The sequence below is a fragment of the Neophocaena asiaeorientalis genome, unplaced genomic scaffold (assembly GCF_003031525.2).
Source record: "Neophocaena asiaeorientalis asiaeorientalis breed wild unplaced genomic scaffold, Neophocaena_asiaeorientalis_V1.1 scaffold110, whole genome shotgun sequence".
Lineage (NCBI taxonomy): Eukaryota > Metazoa > Chordata > Mammalia > Artiodactyla > Phocoenidae > Neophocaena > Neophocaena asiaeorientalis.
Genome location: NW_020175053.1, coordinates 5452422 through 5478944, shown reverse-complemented (window position 1 = coordinate 5478944; position 26523 = coordinate 5452422). Strand labels below are relative to the sequence as shown.

General features: G+C 41.8%; 1 protein-coding gene across 1 annotated transcript in view; it reads right to left on the bottom strand.

The window, feature by feature from the left end:
• Window positions 1-26523, bottom strand: part of CEP192 (centrosomal protein 192) — a 96819-nt gene that overhangs the window by 38376 nt on the left and 31920 nt on the right. Inside the window, exons 12-29 of the mRNA XM_024763700.1 lie at window positions 26009-26218; window positions 23697-23823; window positions 22971-23089; window positions 18452-19280; window positions 18235-18361; window positions 12254-12425; window positions 10346-11219; window positions 9244-9392; window positions 7580-7810; window positions 6096-6221; window positions 5762-5905; window positions 5596-5659; window positions 5035-5174; window positions 4843-4935; window positions 4172-4290; window positions 3092-3268; window positions 1686-1776; window positions 1316-1492 (exon numbers count right to left, since the gene is read on the bottom strand). Of these exons, the coding sequence (XP_024619468.1) occupies window positions 1316-1492; window positions 1686-1776; window positions 3092-3268; window positions 4172-4290; window positions 4843-4935; window positions 5035-5174; window positions 5596-5659; window positions 5762-5905; window positions 6096-6221; window positions 7580-7810; window positions 9244-9392; window positions 10346-11219; window positions 12254-12425; window positions 18235-18361; window positions 18452-19280; window positions 22971-23089; window positions 23697-23823; window positions 26009-26218 (3969 nt within the window). The remainder of the gene's footprint in view (window positions 1-1315; window positions 1493-1685; window positions 1777-3091; window positions 3269-4171; window positions 4291-4842; window positions 4936-5034; window positions 5175-5595; window positions 5660-5761; window positions 5906-6095; window positions 6222-7579; window positions 7811-9243; window positions 9393-10345; window positions 11220-12253; window positions 12426-18234; window positions 18362-18451; window positions 19281-22970; window positions 23090-23696; window positions 23824-26008; window positions 26219-26523) is intronic.

Genomic DNA, 26523 nt, shown 5'->3' with positions numbered 1-26523 from the left:
GAGGGCCCTGTGACCCAAAAAAAAAAAAAAAAAAAAGATTAAATAAAATGAAATTTGACTAATGCCCACTGACCCGAAGTTTCAACCAGAGAAACTGCTGCTCTAGAGCAGGCTTCTCAGGGACTTCCCTGGTGGTCCAGCGGTTAGGACTCTGCACTTACACTGCCGGGGGCCCGGGTTCAATCCCTGGTCTGGGAACTAAGATCCCACAAGCCTCGTAACGTAACATAAATAAAATAAAATAATAAAAATAAATAAAATAAAATAAAATCCATCTAGAGCAGGGTTCTCAGCCTCGGCACAATGGCCCTTGGGCTGCGCCATTTGACATGGGGAGCCCTGTGCACTGTGGGTGTCTGGCCGCACCCCTGGCCTCTACTCACCAGGTGCCAGTTGTATCTTTTCCCACTTCCAGTGTGACAACCACAAATGTCTCCAGAAATTACCAAGTATCCCCTGGATGGTGAAACAGTCTCTGGTTGAGAACCACTGCTCTGAAAATGGCCATTTACACCTTTTAACACCTCTCCCCACCAAAGCTCATGGGGTCATGTGAAGAGCTCCACAGAGAGTGTGTCCAGCTCCAGCATCAAATAAAGGTAAATTTGCCATAAATATCCATCCTTTTTAAAAAAACTTCTAGGTGTTGTTAATCTTGTAATTTATCACACATCCACTCTGACACTAGGAAACGACCAACATCGTAGTCCCAGCCCCACTGCCAACTAATTGCTTGGATTTTAGCTACTTTCAGGGAGCTCAGGCTTCATTCCACTACCCTGTCCTTCTTTCCTCTCCTCCAGGATTCATCATTTTTCTCTCTTACTACCCTGAATCTAGCTAAAGAAATGACTTGAAATCTTTTAAAATTATGCTGGGAAGAAACAAAATAGAAAAGCTCTTGTCTTTGTATCCCTGCTGTACGGAACAGAGTCTAACAAATGATGTCCATAGACACTTTGCTGAACTGAAAGAATAAAATTTACTTGGAAAGTCAACATCTTAAACATTTCCATCTGGATTTACCAAAAAATGGATTTCTGAAAAGTTGAGTACATTTCAAAATTTTCAAACCGAAATGAAACTTACAAGCATTAGACAAGCCATTACTTACAGGAATACTCTGGTGGCTGCTTTTAAAATAGGGTAATCCTACAAGGTATATAATTACTCCCTAACTTGTTTGTAAATCTAGGTAATCACATATTTTGACTTATAAAAAGCAGAGTATATGTAATTTACCAATATTTAACCAATAGTTACAACATGTCATAAACTCCATGGGAGGGAAAAAAAAGCTATAAAATTATCTTACCGTGAACTTAAAGCCTGGTTGTGATCGAATTCCAAGTTGTTTAATTTCTAGTTTGGCCAACATACAAGATAATCGAGTAGGTGCAAACAACACAGAGATGTATATGTCTTCTTTTGGACGAATCCTGATCTCACAGTTACTGGTCAATCGCTCTTCTGAACCAAAAGTGTGCTGAAACTACAATTTAAAAAAAAAATCTCTGCATAAAACAGAGCAGCAGCACAAATAAAACATACAATTAACATGAACTCCTCAAAGATTAAGAACACAAGATGGCCTACATTAAGTGCCATGTATCTAGATGTTAAGTGTTAAGTGTCCTGGATCTAGACAGAACGTGAAACAGAACAGAGCCACGCACTCCACAAACCTGAAAGCAGTCCTGGTCTTGTCCTCTAATGAGCAGTCGTAAATGTTGGGCTGAAGATGTGGAATTATTTCTTAAAGCTAGTTTCTGAAGCCTAGAAACAATGACACAACTTAAATGTGGTTTTCCTCCATGGATATTGCTACAATCATAAAAACAAAGCCAATTAAAACTGACTGCAGTGTTTGGAGACGGACTGACTGCACAGGCCCCTTGAGCAGCCTGGAAGTGCCTCCACAGTCCCAGAACTCTACATTTGTGAGAACGTATGCTCAAGACTCAGCTTATCAGAGAAGATTTTGGGTTTAGTCTCTCTCCTGTTATAGCTCCTTAGCTGCCCTTATTATTCATTCTCTATGTATAGGAATTATCTGTCTTATAAAATAGTAATCAATGAAAATTCAGATTACCAAATTCATTAAGTCATTAAAGTCAATACCATCCTCAGCTCCAAAACCTATCTTTCGTGGAAACAAGGGTCCTAAGCACATCGCTCAGATTTTTTACTTTAAGAGACTCATTTGCACAAAGTAGTCTTTTAAACAGCATACTGAACTAACCTTACTTTAAAAAAACTTACAGTGCAAGTAGAATGGATGTATGAATAGCAACTGGCTCACAGGATGAAAATCCTTCAGTCTTTGAAAATATATGAAGCCTCTCTTCATTAGAGAACACAGAATACATGAATAAATCTCCATTTTACTCAAATTTTGAAGACTGACAGTTAAATTATTTAAGCTGTGGTCTATGCCTTGTGCACCTTGTGCTAAAAGGGAAAGGTTGCTGAGTTTAACCTCAGAATAAAATCAAAGACCTCTGGTTATCAGCACACCTGAGAAAAACCTTCCATAAGTACAATGGTTGGGAAAGACGTTCTGAAAAATATTTTTTTCATAAAAACAAAGCCAATTAAAACCAAGTACAATGTTTAGAGATGGACTGACTCCACGGGCATAGGAGCTACTGAGGAGGGCACAGTTCCTCAAACTCACGGCCATGCAGGACATTTCAGGAGCCTAGCTGAAGAGGGGTCTTCACTGAGAGCTGCGTAAAGAACACGTGCCCCTTCATCAACTAGCCTCTAACTCCTTAAATAGATGCAACGTCTCTGATTATTTCTTCTTCCCACCAGTCCCCAGGGCTTTCCAGAGAAGGAACGAAGACACACTTAATTGCCTAAGTTTGGTCATCAGCACAGAATTCACCAAAGAGCTTAAGAAAACTGAAACCTAATTTTTTTGGCTTGTATTTTAAAAAGAGGTTAAAATTTTACTAAAAAATTTGTATTCATGGTAGGATGAATAATGAATATGATAGTTTTATTTCCGTTCTAAAAACATTAACATGGTCATCATCAACACAGGGAAGACTAGCATTATGTGATAACAGCTACAGTGTATACTCACTGTGTCCTGCCCAGGGGGACACCTCCCCACGCCAGAAACTGCTTGTTGGATAAAATCGAAGGAATATCTGAGCAGCAAGATGCAGGCGTCAGAGGCTTGTTTCCTGAAGAAACTACTTCACCTTTTAACATCACTTCATACTGAGGGCCAAACGACTGCACAAATATTTTCAAGATCCTAACAAAGAAAACCATCTAAGTTCAATATTCAGAATTCAATTCTTTCGACAACTATTGTCCTATGCGCTTCCTTCGTCCAAGAGACTGAGCTGGTCGGTGCTGAGGCTACACTGCATTCTCACCCTCACAGCTTACATTCCAGAGGAGAAAACAGACAGAGAAGGAGACGGGTACATGCCACAGGCCCATGCCACGAGCACAGCGGGAGAGAAGTGCATGGGTCACGGGAGACAGGGAGGGATCTGGGAAGGGATGAGGAAAGCCTCCTGGGTGGGGGTGCTACCCCGGTGGGCAGGTGCGGGCGAGTCCTCCCGGCACAAGTGTTCACATCTGAGCAGCCAGCACCTCTGCACCCAGGGACAAGCAGGCGGAGGACAGTGAGGCACTCGGGGGCTCAGGAACCAGGCAGGGGGCTCGGCAATCAGGCAGGGGATGGGCCACGTGCGTCTGAGGACAGCGGGCTAAGCTACATTTTATCAAGCAAGTTCAAAAGCTGGTGACAAGGGTGCTCCGACCACTGTAAAGGGATATTCACTTATGATTTGGGTGCCAAAAAGTCACTGGCCTGGAAAAGGTACAACTGTCAGTTGTATCTTTAACAACTGACAAGGTCAACTGATGATTTCCTTGGTGAGAGAGAAGAAGTTAGTGAGAAACATCAAGATTGACGTGTTATTATTTACTTTTGTCAGAATATACTTGAAAATAGTGATTTCTTACTTTCTAGTCAGCTAGCTGGTTTAAAAGGAGATTTTCAGTAAGCAGAAAGATATGAGGCTAAAGGAAAGAGGTAAAGCGGTGCTGTATAGGCGAGGTGAAGCGTGTACTCTGTCCCTCAGGCTGTGGACCGGAGCACACCTAAATAAGCACAAATTCGCCATGATCAACAGTCCTACGTTACCTTTCCTCACAGGCTTTGGAATCCTTTGGAGAAAATGAAACTATAACTTCATGCTCTTCTCCAGGTTTAAGGAATAGTTTCTCTGGATCCACTGAAAAGTGACTTCCTTGATCTGGGATCTAAGTATTTACATAATTATAAGTCAACGCTGACCTGCAGACATGGCTTTCACACACTCACGTGCCTTGTCTCTCTCACTGACCACAACTGGGTATTCTACTCCCTCCCTGCCCAGCAATGCCCCACCATCTTACTTTCTTGGAAAGGATACATCTTTCTTCTCTTCCGTAACAAACTATCCCCTGCCCCATCCCTAATTCCTGGCCACCAACACCCCCTCACTCAGCCACACAACTCAGAAATGTTGTCTACACATGTGGCTCCCTCTCCTCCACCCAGCCACAGGATGACTCGGTCTTCAGGAACTAATCTAGAGCTTGGTTCTTGTACCTATTACATTAGACATCCCAGCTGAACTTCCTAACCATCTGTTTTATGCTCGTGTAACACCAGCTCTGAAAGCCCGGGCTCAGATTCTTCTGTCTGACCACCCCTGCCAATGCCCCCAGCCCTTGAACAAGGTCAACAGCAGAGCAACCTTCAGAACCCAAGGAAACACTCACAGTCTCAGCCCGAGGAAATAAGTTACAGCCTCAGACACAAATTCTTACCTTGATGTCCAAGTGGACATCAATATTCCCAGCATTTTTCAAAGGTAAGTACTGCCTTGTTGAGGAAGCCACACTGGCAAACAAGTGCATAGTCTAGAGGATGGGGTAAAACAGGCATGTTTTAAAAATGTCACGCTTGGAATGAAATCAACCTGAACATAAAGTAACAGCAAAGTGAGGAGTTTAGGGTACCTGGAGGTCTTTTGGAGCATGTATCCTGGCTATTCCTGTTCTTGCTCGAAGATTGATACTTTTAATGACTGGTGTAGGGTTTGGACTATCAACTTCTACATCAACTCTTGCCAAGAATTCTTCTGCTGAGTCTAGAATCTCTGTAAAAGGTCATTCTTTTAGTTCAGACACCAGAGTTATTTAATTCTGAATGCCACACATGGCCCAACACTACGCCATCAAGGGGCACAAAAAAATCTTAAAATGACTGTTCAAAGAACTCAGAGAGGAACAGAAATGCGTGGAGGAGAAAAAGGAAGAAAACATCTAATTGGTAGAGGAGATAACATCAATTAACAGAAAAGACCCCAAAACGTTTTCAGTGGTACTTGCTTGGATTATCCATAATTGGATGGGTTTGACCCAAAATAGCATGCTCTCTGCCCAGCTTTAAAACAACATAAAATATCTGACAAATTACAATAAATATTTGACAATTTACTGACAGGAGAAATAAGCCTCAACTTTGTAGTTTATTTAGCTACGGAGTAAATAAAATCCCATAAAACGTAAACATGATACCTGAAGAAGTCATCTGTTTCTTTGGACTATGGAAAAGAACCCAAATTATCAGAAATTCTGGATCCTGTAAAATAAAAAAAATTTTTCATACACAGTGAAAGAAAAGTAGTTTGGAAACTTAACTTCCTCCTTAATTCTAAATCAGTCCTTCAATCCCCCAGCTCACCTGTCCGTCATCGCTGGCAGGCATCATATGGTTGATCACCGAGGGGGCGGCCAGCTGAGCAATCGCATGGGCATAAGGAACAGCTTTCAGAGCTGTGTGGATGGGTTCCTTGGAAAAGGTGAAGCAGCGCCAGGCTATGGCGTTCTGTCAGAAACAGGAGAAGCCGCTTCAGTAGAGCCAATGGAGTCATGTTGGTGTGATGCTAAATTTGTTCAAAGATCCTTAACAAAAATATCTACTTTCCTAAGAGAAGTTAACCAAGGATGCTACTAGCTGCATCTACAACTCTAAGTCAGTGTGCTCTGTAAAGGTTTCCTCCGAGCACAGTACTTACAGCATTAATAATGAGTCTAATTGGGATGTTGGCGTGCGTCTTGTTTACCAGCTTTAAAGGCAGAGCTTTCCAGCTTCCATAAGTCAAGTCACCAAAATCAAGAACATCTTTCTTTTCTGTTTCTACCTAAATTATGGGAAAAAAGGGATTTATAAAAACAATATATTAATAAATATCACAGCTTATGTTCACATCACTGCCCTTTCCAGCCACAAATAGTCAACATTAAAGGTAAACTTACCTAAGACTCCTGGGGCTATTTTACAATTCCTATTTTCTACACAAGTAAATTATTTTTCTGAGGTAGTCCACGTACCCAAATACACTACAGAACAAAGCAACAGCTTAGCTGCGTTACTGTGAGAAGACAAACTGACAACTTTACAAAACACACAGCCTCCCTTCCACTAGCTCTACTGTTATACTACCGACTTCTCAATTCCCTCCAAAACATATGTGGGCATTTTTGGATTTAGTCCAAACTCTGACAACACTGAAAATGTTTACAATAATATCTAGGGACTTCGCTGGTGGCGCAGCGGTTAAGAATCCACCTGCCAATGCAGGGGACACGGGTTCGAGTCCTGGTCCGGGAAGATCCCACATGCCTCGGAGCAACTAAGCCCATGTGCCACAACTACTGAGCCTGTGCTCTAGAGCCCAAGAGCCACAACTACTGAGCCTATTGTGCCACAACTTCTGAATCCTGCATGCCTAGAGCCCGTGCTCCGCAACAAGAGAACCCATCACAATGAGAAGCCCACACACCACAACGAAGAGTAGCCCCCGCTCACCGCAACTAGAGAAAGCCTGCGCATAGCAACAAAGACCCAATGCAGCCAAAAAATAAATTAATTAATTAAATTTTTTAAAAAAAACAAACCCCAGTTATTCCGATGTGCAGCCAGGGCTGACAGCCAGTGTCCTAAAGAGGCCTGCAATCCCACAAGAATTTTGTTGCCCCAACCTGGCTAGACCCAATTTCTTTCACTTCCAGAAAATGAGCAACTGTACAAGAGGAAATTTTTCAGTGAGCAGTTTTCAGGTACAGAAAAGAGGATAATCTGAATGTGGTGTTTTCCTCCACGCACATCAAACTATACGATGGAAACCAGCTGGAAAATAGGGTTTAACGTTATACTTTGCTTACAAACATCTTAGCGAGCATATCTGTGCTTCTATAAAACAAAAGAAATAATCTTAATTTTTTTGGCCTCGCTCTGCGGCTTGCCGGATCTTAGTTCCCTGACCAGGGACTGAACCCGCACCCTCGGCAGTGTAAGCGCAAAGTCCTAACCACTGGACTGCCAGGGAATTCCAGAAATAATTTTAAATTTTGGAATAAGAAAATATTGAGAGTAATGTTTAGCTCAATTGTAACTTTTGGCACATTCATCCACAAATTCATTTTACCCAAATTTTACTTCTAAGGTTGAACAGCCTCATTAAAATGCCAGGTATGACAAAGACCTGCTTACAGTCACCTCGATCACGGGGGTCTCGGCAATGGCGGTGAGGACAACCCTGCTTGCCAGTGCTTCTGCCTGTGCCACTGTCTCTGCGTCAGCTGAAAACGGCCAAGAAGCAATGCTGAATATACATCGGAAAATCCCAGGATCAGACGGTATGAAGAGCACTTTTATCTCTTCTGTGGCATGAGGTCTTATGATGACTTTATTCTTGAAAACTAAACAAGGATAAGCTGAAAGATCCACCTTAAAAGAAGAGCCACATGGTCCGTTAAGAAATAACTTCGCAATGAAAATCAGGAAGAAGAACCAACTAGTTTAAGATCCCTTTTCATAGTCACTCAAACTACCAAATCTAGATATGTTAGCTCTTGAAAAATACCCAGGCCTCATAACTCATTACCTGGAAAATACAGTTAGTCAAAATTATAAGGACTTTTTTTTTTTTTTTTTGGCCATGCCACACAGCTTGCGGGATCTTAGTTCCCAACCAGGGACTGAACCTGGACCACGGCAGTGAAAGCACCAAGTCCTAACCACTGGACCACGAGGGAACTCCCATAAGGACTTTTGAAGATATGTTATTTTTACCTTCACTTTTTTTGAAAAGGGTGCTGAAAATGGCAGCACCTCCAGCCTTGGACATCACCCTGGGACCTGTCTCCCACCCTGGACATCACCTGGGACCTGGTCTCTGCAGCTGTGTAACGTAGGGGGTTAGACTGATCTCCAAGGTTCACTGTCAGGCCTCAAATTCTACGATTCTGACTCACTCCAATCTCTCCCTCCTCCCTGTGAACAGGGATCTTCTTTTCTACTCCCACTTCCAGAGTCATCATTACTTCCTACATGCTCCTAAAAAGGCCTCCAATCTCACCACCTTTCACTCTCAACCCTTTCCTCCAAACACCTGCCTTTCCTCTACCCTCAGGATCAGAGGGGAAAAGCTGGGGAAAGGGAGAGGGAGAGAAGACAGTCTTATTTTATCAAGTAAATCAAGGTTATCACTAGGACGTAAGAGGGGAGAGTAAACCCGTCCACCAATGTTTGTCTGCAAGAAGCTGCTGACCTTGTTTCCCACTCTCCCTACTCACCGAGGCCCACAGGGTCTAGAGTCTAGAACCTCAGCAGCTGTAACTGATCATGCGAGAGACCCCTGCTCTAATGTTAAAACTGTGTTTCCAGGTATTTCAAAAGATCATGTAAGAACATGATCAGATAAATTAACTTACTAAATGAAGGCACAGGTTGCAAGAGTAACTTGTTTCTTTTTTTTTTTTTCCTTTGGAATAAACAACAATAACATATTCAATCACATTTAACAAAAACAACAAATAGAGACCAGAAACTTGGAGCTCCAGTCAGTGCTTTAAGCCGACAGCACAAAAAGCACACTTACGTGATTTTATAAACAAGTAACAATGAAACATAATGGTTAATAAATAAATAGTAACACCTGATGAGATCTGAGAAATACATTCAGATTTCCCTTTCACTGGAAGTACTGCAACAAAAGGGGAACCAAGAGAAAGATACGATTCCAACGATTCTGTGCAAAGTATATGGTGGTGGACATGCTCCCTGGTATAAAAGGAAGTACTAATACTAGGCAAAGGAGAGCTCCAGCATTAATTGTACTGCAATCGCTAAGTCAGAGGAGAAAGACACAGAAAGCTCACCTTTTCACCGTTGACACTAACACTGAGGACCCCGATGCTGACCTGCAGCCAGCAGTCGGCAGGATTCAGGACACTAAGGTAGGTTTGTGACGCGATGCCAATACAGCAAGCATGAGGAAACTTCAATTCCTCAGGCACTCTTACTTTCCCTGGGTACAGTTAAAGCAGAGTCAAAATGCATACCCAACACCCCATCAAAAGCACAACTGGTTAAATGGAAATTTTTACAGAAGACTACCTGTTGACACCGAGAGCTATGGTTTTATAAAGTGCCCCAGATCTAAACAGGAGTCCCCAACACTGCATACGGCTCAGCAGAGACTGGTCACTAATTTTCTCCTGAGGCAAGCAGCCCATGAGGAAAAACAATCAAAATTGATCAAACTAAAAAATTTACAGCTAATCAACTCTTAGATGTTATTGCTGTCAGTAATCGCTTCCTTTTCTCTCCTATAAATATAAGCCACTGCCTAATCTAATGAGAAATGATGGAGGCTCTAACTGATTTTGAACATGATGACCAAGCTTTTCACCATTCTTATGGGGTCACTGTGGAATTCCTTCAGAAGAAAAAGAAGGCAAAACTGATCGTGCTGCAGTGGCCATGAGCACCGTGTCAGGAAAGCATAGCACCAAGCTCTGCTCCCAAGAGTGACCATCAGCACGAGCACAGGCAGCTCAGCCACTACGGGCGGGAGCGGAAGGGTGCTGCCTCTCACTCCCACACGAGTCACCCCTGAAGACTTAAAAACTGGCAGGAGACTCCCTCCTTCAGGTGGGTGATTCTATACTAGACGTTTCCTAGTTGAACCAACAACAGAATTCCAAGTTTGGAGCACAAGAGAGAAACAGAAAGACAAAGGCAGTGGGAGTTTTACCTGCGTTAAGTTTTTATGTTTTTCTAAGGCCACTCAGGGACCCTTGCACAGAAATACGTTATGGTCTGTGTTCCAAATTCAGGATAAAGAGAAAAGTTTACAAGAAATTCAGGCTAATCAGTATCTCCTTGAAACAAACTAGTTTTATGGTCCCAATTGAGAAAATTCAGTTTTTAAATAGCAGCAACCAACAACAAGCAGTAGCAGAGAAAAAAGCATCTTACCAAATCCTGACATCACTCCTGAATCCCATGGATCAATTCCACAGTTTGGACCAAGAGACTGCACAGTAAAAGTTTTGGCTGTACTTAGAAGACTCTGATTGAAGGCGTTAGAATACGGGTTACAAAGGGAAGAGGCAGCCAGCAACTCCGAGCTGATGTTCTGTCCAAGACAAAAGCCCATGGCCACAGAGTTCTGGACGTGCTCTCCTGTGACGACAGCAGGATGACAGTTTCCCGGGAGCCCACAGGCTGTGGTGCCGCCAGCCTGGCACCGAGGCAGTGCTCCCGAGCTCAGCTGGGCACAGGGAGCCACGGGGAGGGGACGGCGTGCGGAGAGCGCAGGGCCCGAGGTGGGCACGTGCTGCCTTGAGGGAGCAGGGCCGCAGCCCTCGGTGCTGGGGAAGGAGGTCTGGGGAGGGCCCTGGCCAACGAACGCACTGTCAGCAGCAGACGTGTCTATAGGAGTCACACGTCCACTGTCGGGCACAGGCCCCTGGCGGGACACAGGGAGGCGCGGCGTGGCTGGCAGGGCCCACTGGCCGAGGCCCAACTCCCTTGGCAGAGCCAGGCTGACCTGGTCCAGTTCACTGGGATTTGAGGTCACACCTGCCACAGTGGTTTCTGACAGATCTTCACTTTTGGAGGAAAGCTCTCTTTTCGATCTGAAGTTCGGTTTTACATCTTCAAGTTCGCTACTCAGAGAAGCAGTTTCAGTTTCTTTTTCTGTGTCCAAGTTCTGGATAATACACAGTAACGCTCCTTTTCCTCTACTTTGAAATGGACTTTTTTCTCTCAACTTATCCGGAGCCTGCTCCTGAGATGGAACTGGACTGGCCTGAATAATTGTGGTGCTCAACGTACTGGTGACATCACTCTGTGTGACCAAAAATGTTTAGACATTATCCACAGATAAAGTGAGTATTACAAATGCAAACCATGCTGATATACTCTCAAAGAACAGAGATCTACATGATGTTACCTCTCTGAAAAAAGGATGGCTTATACAAAGTACTTCAGTGGCTGTGAAATGCAGGATTAAAAGTTAGAAAATCTGCATTCATTGTTCTTCCTAATTTACAGGACAAGAAACAAGTGGTTTTGTTTAGTAACTTAGTGGATAGGTTTAGGCACAGCTTAGCGGAGGAGGCCTGCACTGCACACCGCAAGTCATACGCAGCTCATTACAAACTGAACACTGTCGTGTTCACAAAACACACCTAGGTAGTAAAATTCTAGCTTCTCCCAAGCAAATCTCTCAGACCTCTCTGCTTCCCTCCCACCCCCATGGCCATGACCCTGGCCTGAGCCTGTGCTGCCCCTCGCCTGACAACTCCAGCCGCCTGGTGTCAAATCCTCCTGGTTCTAACCTCACTCCTCAGTGCCTCCTCCACTGCAAGGAGCTTTCAAAACAACACAGAGCAGGTCTGTGTCCTACTTAAGAGCCTTCAAACTCCCAAATGTTACATCCACGATGTCGTGGTCTGGCCTCCCCTCCTCTTCTCCATGTACACGATTCACCGAAGCCATTCCTAATTTCTTGGGGGCTCTCAAATGCAGCGTGTTTTGCAATTCCCTGCCTCCCCCATGCCTGATTCCAGACGGTCCTCCCACCAAGCTTCACTGGACTCGCCACCTGGTCAGATTATCAGTCGCCTCCTGAATCTCTCACAGTGCATTTCTCTACACGGCATGTCTTGCACGGCCTCCACCAGACTGAGAGCTTTTTGATGGCAGATGCTAAAATATTTGTACTTGTAGTGCCTACCCAGCATGAGCAAAACACACATACACACTTATTTTAAAGTTAAAAGAGCAACAGAAATTAGGCCTGAACTCGAGTCTGAGTCCTACATCAGTAAGACTTCAGCTCCAGAAGCCTGAGTAAAGAAATAACAAAAGTGCTCCCACCTGGTGGTCCTTAAGGCCACGATCTGAGGCCGTGGCAGGACAGGTGCTCTCTCGTTCAGAAATGTAAGTCAGCCTGCTGATGCTGGCCTGTGGACACGTCAGCTGGGATGACTCCCTCTCACAGGGGTGCTTTTGCAGGTGAGCTGCTGAACTGAAAGACTCCAGGGCACACCTGGAAGAGAGAACACCTGTGCCTGGACTTGTTCATCCCTTCACTTAACATCGTCTACACTGGCAGAAAGCCCTTCCTGCTTGCCTACAACCCTGTCAACCTGCACTACCGTCTGTCCCAGCTGCCATATACAACTCAACCCTAGACTCAATTCTTTTCACCCTTAATTATCTAAAACTGTAAATCATAGTCCTACTGAATGAAGTATCTGGTAAGCTACTGAAAAAGAAAAATGTTGTGGCAGTTTCATTAATAAATTTCATATACAGTCACATAACAATGTTAGCTGTTCATTCAACAAAAGTTTACTGAATACCTGATATAGAGCAAAGAGCAGAGCACTGGCCAATTCCTGCCCTCAAAGAGCAAAGATGGGGCTTCCCTGGTGGCGCAGTGGCTGAGAGTCCGCCTGCCGATGCAGGGGACACGGGTTCGTGCCCTGGTCCGGGAAGATCCCACATGCCACGGAGCGGCTAGGCCCATGAGCCATGGCCGCTGAGCCTGTGCATCTGGAGCCTGTGCTCCGCAACAGGAGAGGCCACAACAGTGAGAGGCCCACGTACCGCAAAAATAAATAAAGATCTTTGATACAGATTGTTAAAAAAAAAAAAAAGAGCCAAGATGAAAACAATCAAAGAGATGGGAAGAGCCACACCACGGGCAGGAATAGGAGCAGTGCAACTCTCGGCTGAGCTATCAAGCATGCATAGCAAAAGCCCCTTGACTCAGGTGTTATACATCTAGAGATTAATCCTAAGAAAAAAATTAGTGCTAATTATAAAGATTCGCTAAAAGGAAACATCATATATCACTATCAATAAAACGTAGGCAATCTTAAACGTCATGTAGGAGAAAGGAGGCTATTGAAATTATGGCACAGACACACAATAAAACACTATGCAGCTGTTTTAAATCATGCTGTTGACTACTAACCATTGACTCAGAAAGATGTTCAGAATATATTAAGTAAAAAAAAAGTTATAAAGCAATAAATAATAAGCTCCTGCATCTATTTAATACATGTGCCATATTCTGTCAGTTAGCCCCCAGCACAGGAGAGGGCCAAGCTGTCCCTCAAGGCAGAGTACAAAATCACACTGTGTGGGAAACACCGTCACAGCCGCCTCTGGAAACAGCTGCCGCACCCCCTGAATACTCTGCCATTTAGTTTCAAGTCAGCCCTTAATCTGACTGAATTTTACCCATCATTTCTGTGCACAAAGTTCAGAATACTCAGGTGGCCATCAGACACAAAGAGAAAATCCTATTTTGAATTCTGGATTTTTAAAAGGACCAAATCAAGACAGCCCTGACACAATACTAGTTAGTGAATCTCTAACCAATGGAGACAAAATATTAACCAAATTGCTTCAGGCCCTCTTTAGTCACTGAATAACATGCACCTGCGTGGGTTCTGTATGCACATGCGCACACACACATGCACACACATACTCACACAGACACCATGGGGCAGCAGGAAAAGAGTTCTGGGTAATGGGGTACGTGCTGAGTCTAGCTCCTTTGGTCGAAATGAACAAATGCATTTAGGTTGTATTACTTCAAGCAATGAGAAGTGAACTGTAAGAACACACAAACAAAAGAAGAGAAATTTCAGTCTGGATGTCAGACTCCAAAGGAAGCCAAAAACTGCCAAGGTGCCAGCCACACAAAACCTCAAGGCAATTCTGGAATTAGAAGCTCTAAATCAGCACTACGGACCTGCTGGAAGCTGGCTGGATGCTGGAAGACCAGCCAGCAGGAAAACTGGTGAGCAGCAAACTCAGTAGATAAAGGGCTCTCACCAGAAAGATGTGGCCACTCAACAGATCAACATTCTGACCAACATTTCACTGTGAATATTAAGAAACTTAATGAGTATGGGACCTCCCTGGTGGCACAGTCGTTAAGACTCCACACTCCCAATGCAGGGGGCCCAGGTTTGATCCCTGGTCAGGGAACTACCTCCCACATGCTGCAACTAAGAGCTCGCATGTCACAACTAAGGAGCCCACCTGCTGCAACTAAGACCTGGCAGAATCAAATAAATAAATAAATATTTTAAAAAATTAAATAAAAAACTTAATGAACTGGAAAAACCTGAAAAAAAACCCATGAAACTCATTTTACCATAATACAAAAGTACAAGAAGAATTTCAATAAAAAGAAATGAATACAAAATGAATGTCCACATTGGAAGCCATGAAAGCATAGCTGATGCTACAGAAAATCAGTGACATCAAGGATAAACACTTGAACAGCTCGGCTACCCCGCAACACAGGGAGAACACATAAAGAAACGAAGATGAGGGACTTCCCTGGTGGTCCAGTGGTAAAGAATCCGCCTTCCAATGCAGGGGATGTGGGTTCGATCCCTGGTCGGGGAACCAAGATTTCACATGCCTCAGGGCAACTAAGCCTATGCGCCACAACTATTGAGCCTGTGTGCCCCAGCCAGACAGCCCATGTGCTGCAAACTACAGAGCCCATGCAAGCCCGCGCAAGACAACTAGAGTGAGAAAACCTGCCCGCCACAACTAGAGAGAAGCCCGTACACCGCAACAAAGAGCCTGCATGGTACAACAAAAGATCCTGCGTGCCGCAACGAAGACCCAACTCAGCCAGAAAATAAAAAAATTTAAACAAACAGACAAAAAAAAAAAAGCACAAAGATGAGGAAAAAGAAAACAGGCACGGATGCCCAGAGAGGCAGTACCAGCTGCTGGGTGCACGAGAAGGAGGGAGTCACAGGCAACAGGAAACAAAGTCTCCTCAGTGGAAGAGAGAATTGTGCACAGGAAAATCAGCCACAAGACGCCAGCATGTTCATTTAAGCTGATGAGAAAAAAAGGAGATGAGCGAAAGCAGGAAGATAAAATGGAGCTGGATGCTTGGCCTCGGCAGGAACGCCTATCGTGCAGCAGGAGAAGGGACAGAAGAACGAACCTCAGAATCTGTTGGTGTCCTGCTTCTTTCCCCCTAAGGCTGCAGTCTGGCCGTGGCTGAGAGGTGGGGGTGTGGGTGCAGGTGGCTGACCGGTAGGGAGAAGGAAGCCCACCAACAGTCACTTTAGAAAGGTCATCGTAACACTCTCATTCAAAATATCTGACCAAGTTCATGAGAAAGTTCAGTATCCCCCTAAGATATGTTTCCTACACTTAATGAATAAGTGTATTTTCTTAGGGGCGAAAGAAAAAACAGGTGGGTCCAAAACTGAGACCATCCAGCCCAGCATTCTGTCTCTGATCATGCAGTAAAGGGCAGGTGAAGGAAAAAAAATCATAACAATATGTCTTTATAGAGCACTTACAGTTGTTATTAAATGCCTTCATATACAATTTTTTAAAATGTCAAGATCATAGAAAACAAGATGAAACTGGAAAGTACACGGGGGTTAAGAAATAAAAAAGAAAATACTACAAGGAATCTAGAAATCAGAAATGTGAAATGCAAACAAAATGAAAAAGTAAGAAAGAGGCAGGTTACTGTGGTGATGGCAAAGTTCTATGTCTCTGATTGTGGAGGTGGTTATACACATTCACACCTATGATAAAATGACACAATTCTACCCACTGCCCTGCCCAGGACAAGTGATTGCACAAGTGGTGATTCTGTGCAGCATCTGGGGGAGCAGGGGAGGGACAAGGGGTCTCTCTATACTATCTTTGCAACTTCCCGTGGATCTACAATTATTCTAAAATAAGTTCTTAAAAAAGGGATTACAAACAAAATAAATGCAGATCCCACATATGCAAGACTAGAGTTCCTGGGGTCAGGACCAATATCTTAATAAGTAATTAAAAAAAAAAACCTTTCCTAAATAAAAGAATGCTTGACTCCACATACTGAAAGGGTGCTGTATGACAGGGCAAGGTGGCCATGAGGTCAACATAGAGACATAGCCTAACAAGGTTACTAGACTTGAAAGATCTTATTAGACTTGAAAGCATCTTTGGCATAAAGCTTACAAAAAGATCAAGTCAATTCTGAGGCAAAAACTGTTGCCATACAGAAAGTTTATTTTATTAAATCTATGGATTTTTTCTTTTATGGCTTTATAAAAGATCTTTTATATGTTCCTCTATGGAAAGATTTTAATAAGCAGAAAATTTTACCCAAGCAGTGAAATTATCATAAATGTTCAATATTTTGAAACAAATTGAAATTATATTTGATATCCAAGTTACCTATTATGTGTTTCCCAAGCTGCTCCTGGATTTTGCATATTCATCAGAAATGGTGTGGGTAAGCTAGAGCTAAGTATCCGGGAGAGCAAAAAATACAAGAAAGGAAAAAACCTTCTAAAGACTAGGAACTGTATAACTCATGTCACAAACAAAGGGCTACCCACTCTCCCTAATACGTCAAGGGCTCTGAGAAATGGAGACAAAAAAGACTAACAGTCCATGAGAAAAATGGGTAACAAACATGAATAGATATATGATACAAAAGGAAATATAAAGGAAAGATGCTCATCATCACTCATGATTTAAAGTTATACTGAAATCGTTATTTTTCACCTATCAGACTGTCAACAAAAAGTTTGATAAACATTCTGTTGGTGAGGTTGTGGCAAACAAGCTCTTTCCTAAACTGTTGGTGGAAAATTAAACTAACACAACCTCTACAGAGGGGTTGTACTAATTTAAATAGGAACGTGAATGCATATACTCTTCGACCCAACAATCTCATTTCCAAGAATTTATCCTGTAATACATCTGCATGCATGCAAAGTAATACAGATAAGGCTGGGATAAGTAACCTTGTGTAGCAAAACATAAGAAGTGTGTAAAGGACCCTCTATTGACTATAAAGAGGGATGAAAATAAGAATATACACTCATATCTGTGTATGTGCACAAACAAAGACCAGAAGGAAACCTAAGAAACCAGCAATAGCAGCTCCTGGTGAGAGGACTGGAGAACGAGGCAGACAATGAGCTTAATGGAGGGAAACACACACACGTGCACATTTATACACAAATACACAGACACATCTGATGAAGCATTACATTCACACTGTTCAAAGTTCTATGGACACACACATATACCTGTATATGTGTAAACTTTTGAAACAATGTTGACTTAAGGCATTTTTGAAAAATTAAAAAGGTCTTATAACTTGAAGCTTAAGTTACCCTACAGGTTGTGCTAAAACGTGTAAAATATTAGGATTCTTATCCTAACCTTTGAAAAAGCACTTATCAATCTCATTAGTATTAAGAACACAAATAATACTGTAAGATAAAAAAAAAAATCCAAAATTAAAAGTTATTTAAAACGCTGATAAGAAAACAGTAGAATGCACACCTTCAACAAACACAGATGGTAAGAGTGCAAGTCTTTAAGACTCTTTTAGAAAATAGTTTGCTAATCCAGAGAGCCTGAAAATATTCTTATCCCTGACTTGGTAATTTCACTTCTGAGGAAATCAGTTAAAACACAGGAAAAATTTTATAAGCAAAGTTGTTCATCTCAGTATCATTAAAATGGCAAACAAACAAAAAAGGTAAAATATAGTATCACCAGTATCGACCAGAAGCACCAAATAAACTGTGACAGATTCATTATGCAGTCTATAACATTAATTTTCTTTTAAATGTAGGAATTATTTTAATAAGTGAAAAAAGCAGGGTATGAAAATTTGCAAAGAAAAATAGCTTGAAAAGAAGTTCACAAAATATTTATAACGGTTACTTCTGAGAGATGAAGCTATAGATGACTAATTTTCTTTACACTTTGTTCCAATTTTCCTACATTGAGCATGTATTTTATTGCTTAAAAAAAAAAAAAAAAAAAGGTTAAGCACCTACCCTGATAAACTATTTCCAGAAATCTCACTAGGAGAAGAATGACTCAGTGGAGAAGTGGAAGGTCGGAAGCTATCCTGGTCATCCTCCGAGCCATGTCCACCACACTCAGGAGAGGGATTTTTCAAATCTACCAGAAAGGTGTATTTTCCAATGAGAACAGAAAAAAATAAACACTCTGTGTAATTTTTTGAATGTGACCAATTACTCTGACACTTACCGACACTTTTAGGTGAGATTATGGAACGGTTTTCAAAAGTCACATGCTTTTCATTGTTACTTGTCTCACTAACATACTCATTTTGCCTCTGATATTTTCTACTATTCTGTGTGTCTTCATGCTCTTCTGACAGCCAGAGGGATGCTACCCTGGGGTTCCTGACTAATGAGCTATCAAGGGCTGGAATGGATACGGAGGCAGCTTTTTCACCATCACCAGAATCTGGTGATTTATGGTCAATGGAATGTGCCTTCACATCAACCCCTGCACCCTCTCTCTCTCCCATATTTGTAAGAACTGAATTTGAAGAGTTTATCGTTCTCAGTGATGCCTGGTCCACGCTCTCTCCACTTTCACCATAAAAACCAGCTGCTGTGTCTTCTTCTGGCTCCCTTACATTTATGCTAGTAGCACCCAGGTCCACTGCATGGATGTCATGTGTAGTCCATTCTTTGGACAAAGATAAATCCCAAGCATCAGACACACCAGCTCTTGAAAAGTTGTCCATTCCACTTTCATATCTACTAATTTCTGTTTTTTTAAGGTATTTCTCCATATCAAATGCGTTGGATCCATTACTTTTTTCCAGCTCATTAGGTAAGAAATGAGACACAGCCGAACAGTGCTTTTGTTTACCATCGTCCTGAGAAGTCTTCTCTCGGGTTTTATTTGAAAGTGCCTTGATCATGGCGGCGAGCTGGGAGGGGTCAGCGTTCACTGATGCATCTGCGATGGCAGAAGCAATGGTGCTTATCCTCAGCACAGAATCACCACCGCTAGGCAGTTCGCCTGTGTGTCTCTGGGGTTTGCTGTTGATGAGGAAAGTGTCCTAGAAATGAGAAAGTTCACATCAGTTCCATGGACAAGCACATATTAGTTTAAGCTTTATTTGTAAGTGCTACATAAGATCTGACAGCAGCAAGAAATTAATGGTATACCAGTTAAACCTCCTAATGAAGAAAGACAGCTGCTATCAACTTGGTTTGTAGAGTACTCGGTCACTTACAAAGTTGGTTCATCAGTTGTTCAAAAAAAACCCTTCAGGAGTTAAAGAAATGCTAAAACTGAATCAGAAAATAATTTAAAACCAAAAAATTGAAATACTGAAATTGAGAAGCCATTGAGCCACAGTGACTGCAATTATGATTCTTGGTAATTTCATTCAATTGTTAGATTTATAAGCAAGACATAAATAGAAACCAGGGGTAAAATAATGAAATGGAACCAACAGCAAAGCAATATTTAAAAAATGCAAATTAAGACTTCTGCCTCTAGTAATAGCAGACTAAGTGATGCAAACCAACTCTTGCTGACAGCAATTAGACAGCATATCCGAAAACATCTCTTAGAAGGCGCTGGAGAGCCAAAAAAGGAATAAAAAACTATGGGGCCAAAATCCAAGAGAAGAGAGCATCCCATAGAGGTGAGCCCAGTCCCAGGGATGCTCTGCCCCAGGGTAGCTGCTTTAGGAAGAGGCTACTGCTAAGACATCAGGAAGCTTAAGAAGCTAAGAAAATCTTTTTTGAAATGATAATTTTTTAAAAAGAAGCTAAGAAAAGCTGCTCTATGGGAGTAAGGGTACAAAAATCAGGTTCAGAGTTTGCCAGTGATGAGGGGAAGGCGGTGACCATGGTAAACATCCATGCTTTAGGACGAGACCACAGAGGGCTACTCCCTAGGAGTAAAGGTGGCCCTCAGGAGGACCGGAGGCCAAGCTCCAATCAGCTCAATCCCAATAACTGAATTAAAGCAACCTGAGACTGCTACTGTTCCTCGCTCAGAAGCAGCCAAAAATCCTGTCTGGAAGATCTCCCATGGCCTCAAATATTTCAGCAACTTTTCCTGTAAAAGTCCACTCCTCTATCAATGAATGACACACAATGTTCCAAGGTAATGTGGCCCACATCACAGAAAAACACAACTGTGGGGCTTGCAGACAATGGATTATCAGAGTCTAAAACACATCTAAATCTAAAATCTAAAACATACTTAAGGAATTAAAAACAACATTAAGAACTCAACAGAAGACTAGAAATTATCAAGAAAGAACTAAATGTAAATTCTATAATTAAAAAATACAATGAAAAATTAAGAATCCAATGGACAGGGGGTTCCCTGGTGGCGAAGTGGTTAAGAATCCATCTGCCAATGCAGGGGACACGGGTTAGAGCCCTGGTCTGGGAAGATCCCACATGCTGCGGAGCAACTAAGCCCATGCGCCACAAGTACTGAGCCTGCACTCTAGAGCCCACGCTCCAGAGCCCCCGAGCCACAACTACTGAGCCCACATGTCACAACTACTGAAGCCCGCGTGCTTAGAGCCCATGCTCTGCAACAAGAGAAGCCACCACAAGGAGAAGCCCGCACACCACAACGAAGAGTAGTCCCTGCTCAACGCAACCAGAGAAAGCCAGCGTGCAGCAACGAAGAACCAACACAGCCAAAAATAATTAATTAATTAAACAAAAATTAGTATGTCTTACAAAAACCTTCCAGAAAATAAGAAAAATGAGACCAGCAAAACCTTGGTACCAAAACCAAACAAGAACATGGTAAGAAAGAGCATCAACCCACTTGTGAACACATATGCAAAATTCTAAATAAATTATTATCAAACTGAATCCAACCATCTATAAAAATGATAATGTATCATGACCCAAGTGGAGAAGAGCAGCTTTAATATTCAAAACCATGTCATGTAACTCACCACATCACCAAAAGAAAAGAAAACTCATGTTCACCTAGACAGATGCAAAACAGCACTGGACAAAATTCAACCTCCTTACCAATTAAAATAAAACTAGCAAACAAATATTAGAAGGGAATTTTAAAAACCTGATGATAAATAAAAATCTAGAGCATCCATCAAATTTAAAGACAAAATACTATTGAAAAGTTTTCCCTCTGAGTCAGGGAAACCCAACATCACCACTTCTATTCACTGTTCTAAGATGCAGTCAAGTAAGGCCAGACAAAGAAATGAAGGTATAAAAATTAGAAAGGAACAAAACTGTTGGTATTCTCAGATAATGTAAGTGCATATACAGAAAAATCCAAAGAATCCATAAATAAAAATGAATTTAGCACGCTTGCTGGATATAAGGTAAGTATATTAAAAAACATTTATTTCTGTTTAGCCACAACAAAGGGAAAATTAAGTTCAGAAAGATAATATTAAAATACCACTTCAAACAATTCAGAAAGAAATCTAACAAATGATGTGTTAAAATCTCTGCACAAAAAAGCCCCATAAAATACTGAGAGGAGGGCTTCCCTGGTGGTGCAGTGGCTGAGAGTCCGCCTGCCCATGCAGGGGACACGGGTCCGTGCCCCGGTCCGGGAAGATCTCACATGCCGCGGAGCGGCTAGGCCAGTGAGCCATGGCTGCTGAGCCTGCGTGTCCGGAGCCTGTGCTCTGCAACAGTTTCACCGTTCTACAGATTAAACACAATCCCAACTTAAAGCTCAGCAGGGTTGCTAGTTGGTTGTGAAAGGTGACAATCTGACTTCAAAATATATATGGGAATGTAAAGAACAAGAACAGCCAAGATACTTTTAAAGAAAAATAAGAGGGGAAGACTTATTCTGCTAGATATCAAGACCTACTATAAAACTACACGATTTTAACAGTGTCATATTGACATAAGACAGATCCCAAATATCCATCAACAGTAGGGTGAATATATCAATGACAGAATATTTGTAATAGAATACAATACAGCAATGAAAATTAACTATTATACTTATCACAGTTGCATCTTGCAAACCTAAGTGGGAAAAAACGAAGAAAAATATATGCTACTTGGACTTCCTTAGTGGCACAGTGATTAAGAATCTGCCTGCCAATGCAGGGGACACAGGTTCGATCCCTGGTCTGGGAAGATCCCACATGCCATGGAGCAACTAAGCCTGTGTGCCACAACTACTGATCCTGCGCTCTAGAGCCCACGAGCCACAACTACTGAAGCCCACGTACCTAGAACCTGTGCTCCACAACAAGAGGAGCCACCACAATGCAATGAGGAGCCCACGCACTGCAACAAAGAGTAGCCCCCGCTCGCTGCAACTACAGAAAAGCCCGCACGCAGCAACAAAGACCCAACGCAGCCAAAAATAAACAAATAAATAAATTTATATTTAAATATATATATATATATGCTACTACATGATTTCTTGTATATAAAGTTCACAAACGGGTGAAACTGATACAGTGTCATAGGTCAGACAGGAGGAAGTAGTGTTCAGGAGGAACAAAAAAATGGCTCCTGGGCTGTGGGCAATGCTCTCTTTCCTGACCTGGGGTGTACATGGGTGTATAAGCTGTGATAACTCACTGACTGTAAGTTTGTTTTATAAACTCTTCGTACATTTATTATACACTGATAATATTTAAAGGATACTTGTAATAAAATTGAGTAAGAAAAATGTTATGCATTTTTTACATGTGACTTTATCTTGATCTTGTATGAGAATTATGACAGCGAGGTTTTAGCTTTCCTTCATGAAAGGCTTAAAATACCTCTGTTTTCCCTTTATTGGCAGTTAATGTCACATCATTTTCATCCACTTGTGAAATACTCTCCAGTTCTTCAGCCTGAAGTGTAACTGATCCTTCACTTAGCTGTGCCTTTAAATCTCCTGTAGAAAATATGTAATATTCAACTTACATCTATACACTATCTCACAGAAACAATCCGTGGGATAAGGACCACTAAATATCCCAACCCCCCCACCCCCCACTGGAATATAGGCTCTTTAAGGACTAAAGCACATTTTATACAATTTCATGATACAATGTACGAGGCATTATACTAGCAAAAAGTAGCTGCTTGATAATTGTTATGTTAACCAAGAAAGTCTGATTTTAAATATTCATCACAGATATTTATCATATTTATACTATCACAGTCCAAATCTGAAAACTTCTCTTTAGAAGTCCACCTAAATAATAAATATAATAGCTAAAATTCATTAACTCAGCAGTTTAATAGGCCAAAGTTAACCCAACCACTTGAACAGATTATATTTCATTTATTTTTGTTTTTACAAAAGGATTTAGGTGAATTTTGGCTGACTTGTTTCTACTTTAGATTGAAAAGGCAATGTGAAGTTACATAAAAATCAAATCTGTAACTAATACTCAAAAAATTCAAAGTGGTATATACATTACTTTCTTCCACATAAAGAACATGATCACACAACCACTAACTTACAGGTTAAAAAAAAACTTCATTTAATCCATTACCTGAAAATAGACCATGGTTAAGATGAGCCATTTCTTTCTCCAAACTGCTTCTTGATACATCTGATTTTCTTATTAGAGCAATAGGTTCTCTCTTCTCTGGTGATCTAATAAAATAACCAAATGATGGCTACAAAATAAACATGCCAATTATTTCCTTAGTTTTCAACTGCTTTGAGAAATTCTAGACTATTTTATCCTAATAGTGGTAACCTAGCTAAAATTGATTTCAACGAAATGATTCTGATTTTTCCATTTAAACATAAGTTGGGACTTCTCTGGTGGTCCAGTGGTTAAGAATCCACCTTCCAATGCAGGGGACACGGGTTCAATCCCTGGTCAGGGAACTAAGATCTCACATGCCACGGGGCAACTAAGACCCCACACCACAACTACTGAGCCCACATGCCGCAACTAGAGAGAAGCCCGCGCGCTGCAATCAAGACCCGATGCAGCCAAAAACAAACAAACAAAAAAAACCAAAATAACATAAATTACTAGAAATGAACTTTACAAGTCCAGACAGGACCTTTTATTTCCTTACTGCTAGCTATCTTTAATCATCAGAATGAATATTGTCAAATAATTTGCCCTTACTAAGAAATCCAAATTAAAACAACCCAGAAATGATACTTTGTTCCTCCAGTAATTGTTACTGAGCACCTGCTATGTGTCAGGCACTGGTAATAATCATCAGTGACATGTCAGTGAGAAAAAAAATATAAAACTTCCTGCCTTCCTGGAACTTACAAGGGTATTTTATTTTACACAATAAATATGTCCTTGAAAATCTGTATTAAGATGAGATACATTCCTACTGCCCTAGATGAGCGTTCAGAAGGTCACATTCACGGACCTTGCTCAAGGGCAGGGAATTCCCACCTGGCTTCCTTCCAGAGCTCTCACGATAGACCTGAAAAGCAAATTCACTAATGCACTCAATTTTTTATCAATCTTCACTCGAGGATTTCCTCCCTTGATCCAGCAACTTGAACCAAGTAACATTTCATAACTAATACAAAATGACAGATCCATCTTTCCACTGTGTGCTGTTTTGTCCAGCTGTTCAGAAAGGAATTCAGTTATGCTTCAACTTCTCTTATAATGTCAAAACCAATCCATCCAGGCAGAAAAATCTGCCTAAGTATTTACTCTCATTCTTTAATTCACTGCATAGACAGGACCCACAGTTCAGTTTCAAATTTTCCTGTAAGTCAACTTCTAACACCCTAGCTGTTTAAAATTATACTCTTAGTGAAATCCTACTTTAATACACACTCCCTCCGACAGCACTATGTCCCTCCATGAAATTCACCAACAGGTCCTTCGACTCTACCTCCAGAGGAAATCCTGAACCCTAGAACTTTTCTGTTTCCGTACTGCCATCCTAGGCCTCGGCCTTCATGGCATCTCCTCCACGTGCTAAGCCTCTGCCTGCTTCTCCTCCTCTGAGGCTCAGAAACCTCCTCCATCCAGCTCCTGTCACACCTGGAGATGGGCCGGGCACCCTGCCTCCAAGCACATCTGCCCAGTTCCCTTGAGATGAACCCGAGCCCTGCAAGGGCCCCTCATGACCTGGCCCTTGTCTACTTCTGCCATCAGACCACCGACCCAAAGCCCACTCACACGAGCTGTGGGCCTACTCTCTGCTTCTCCGATATGCCCTCCAGCTCCCACCTCCAAGACTTTTCTGGGAACACGCTGCCTCCTCCCCACCATTCAGGCACCACCCCAGTGTCCCTCCTCAGACACCACTCTGACCCTCACAGGCGACACAGCTTCTCCTCACTCCTTCATACAATCTACCACTATCACTTGCATTTAAAACTTTTTACATGTACATTTTAAAAAACCAAAACACTCCTATATTTCAAAACATGTTTTTAGACCAGAGGTTTAAAAAATGAATCTTTGAATTCTTCCCACAACCAATGATATAACACCAGCAACCAATGAAACAGCAACTAACAGGGATGGAGTACTTAATGCACTTGAGGCCGTGCTAAACGCTGTACGCGCACTATCACAGTATCCCCCCCAAAACTCTATAAGACAGTATTCCATTCTAGAAATTGGAAAATCAAGGCACAGAGGAGTTAAACACATTGCTCCATGCCACAGAACTAGTTAAAAGACAGAGCTAGGACTGCAGTCAGGGTACAGCCACTAAAAAACTGAAGCTCTTTACCGATATTCCACCATGGAGTCCCTATCCTGTCTCTGCTTTAAAGATACTCTGATCTAGCTACACCATCATAACCTTCAAAACATAAGGGCAAGTGAATTTAACCACTTCTAGAACACATGGTACTTACTCTTTTCACATTGTAACCACCACCAAGGCAACCGAGAGCTTCAGACCTTTGAGCAAAGAACTCTCCTAAAGACAGACGTAAGTAAGTGGCATCGTCTTTGTCCAAATCTGATGTGCTAAGTGATCTCCTCAACAGACCATAATTGACTGAAGTTCCCCACGATGTATCCCCTAGGGCAACTGAAGTGTTCTGGGCATCTATATTTTCTTCCTAGGAAGAAAGTCATCATTTCATTTCATTTCTCCAGCAAGCCTTCTGTTCTTCTAATATATAAAAATACAAATTTCACTAAGGAAATTTAAATATTTAAAATGTGGACAAATTCAAGCTTAAGCAGCTAATAAAGGTAATAAAGTCCAGAAAAAGAAAAACTTTTTAATACCTGAGTTATGATATGCATTGTTTTAACATATTGCTTAAGTCAAAGACTGATTGTCATTAATACAAATCTTTAGAAAGGAGTACATCTTCAAATAAAAACGAATAGCACTAAATTCCCTCATTTTAAAACATGG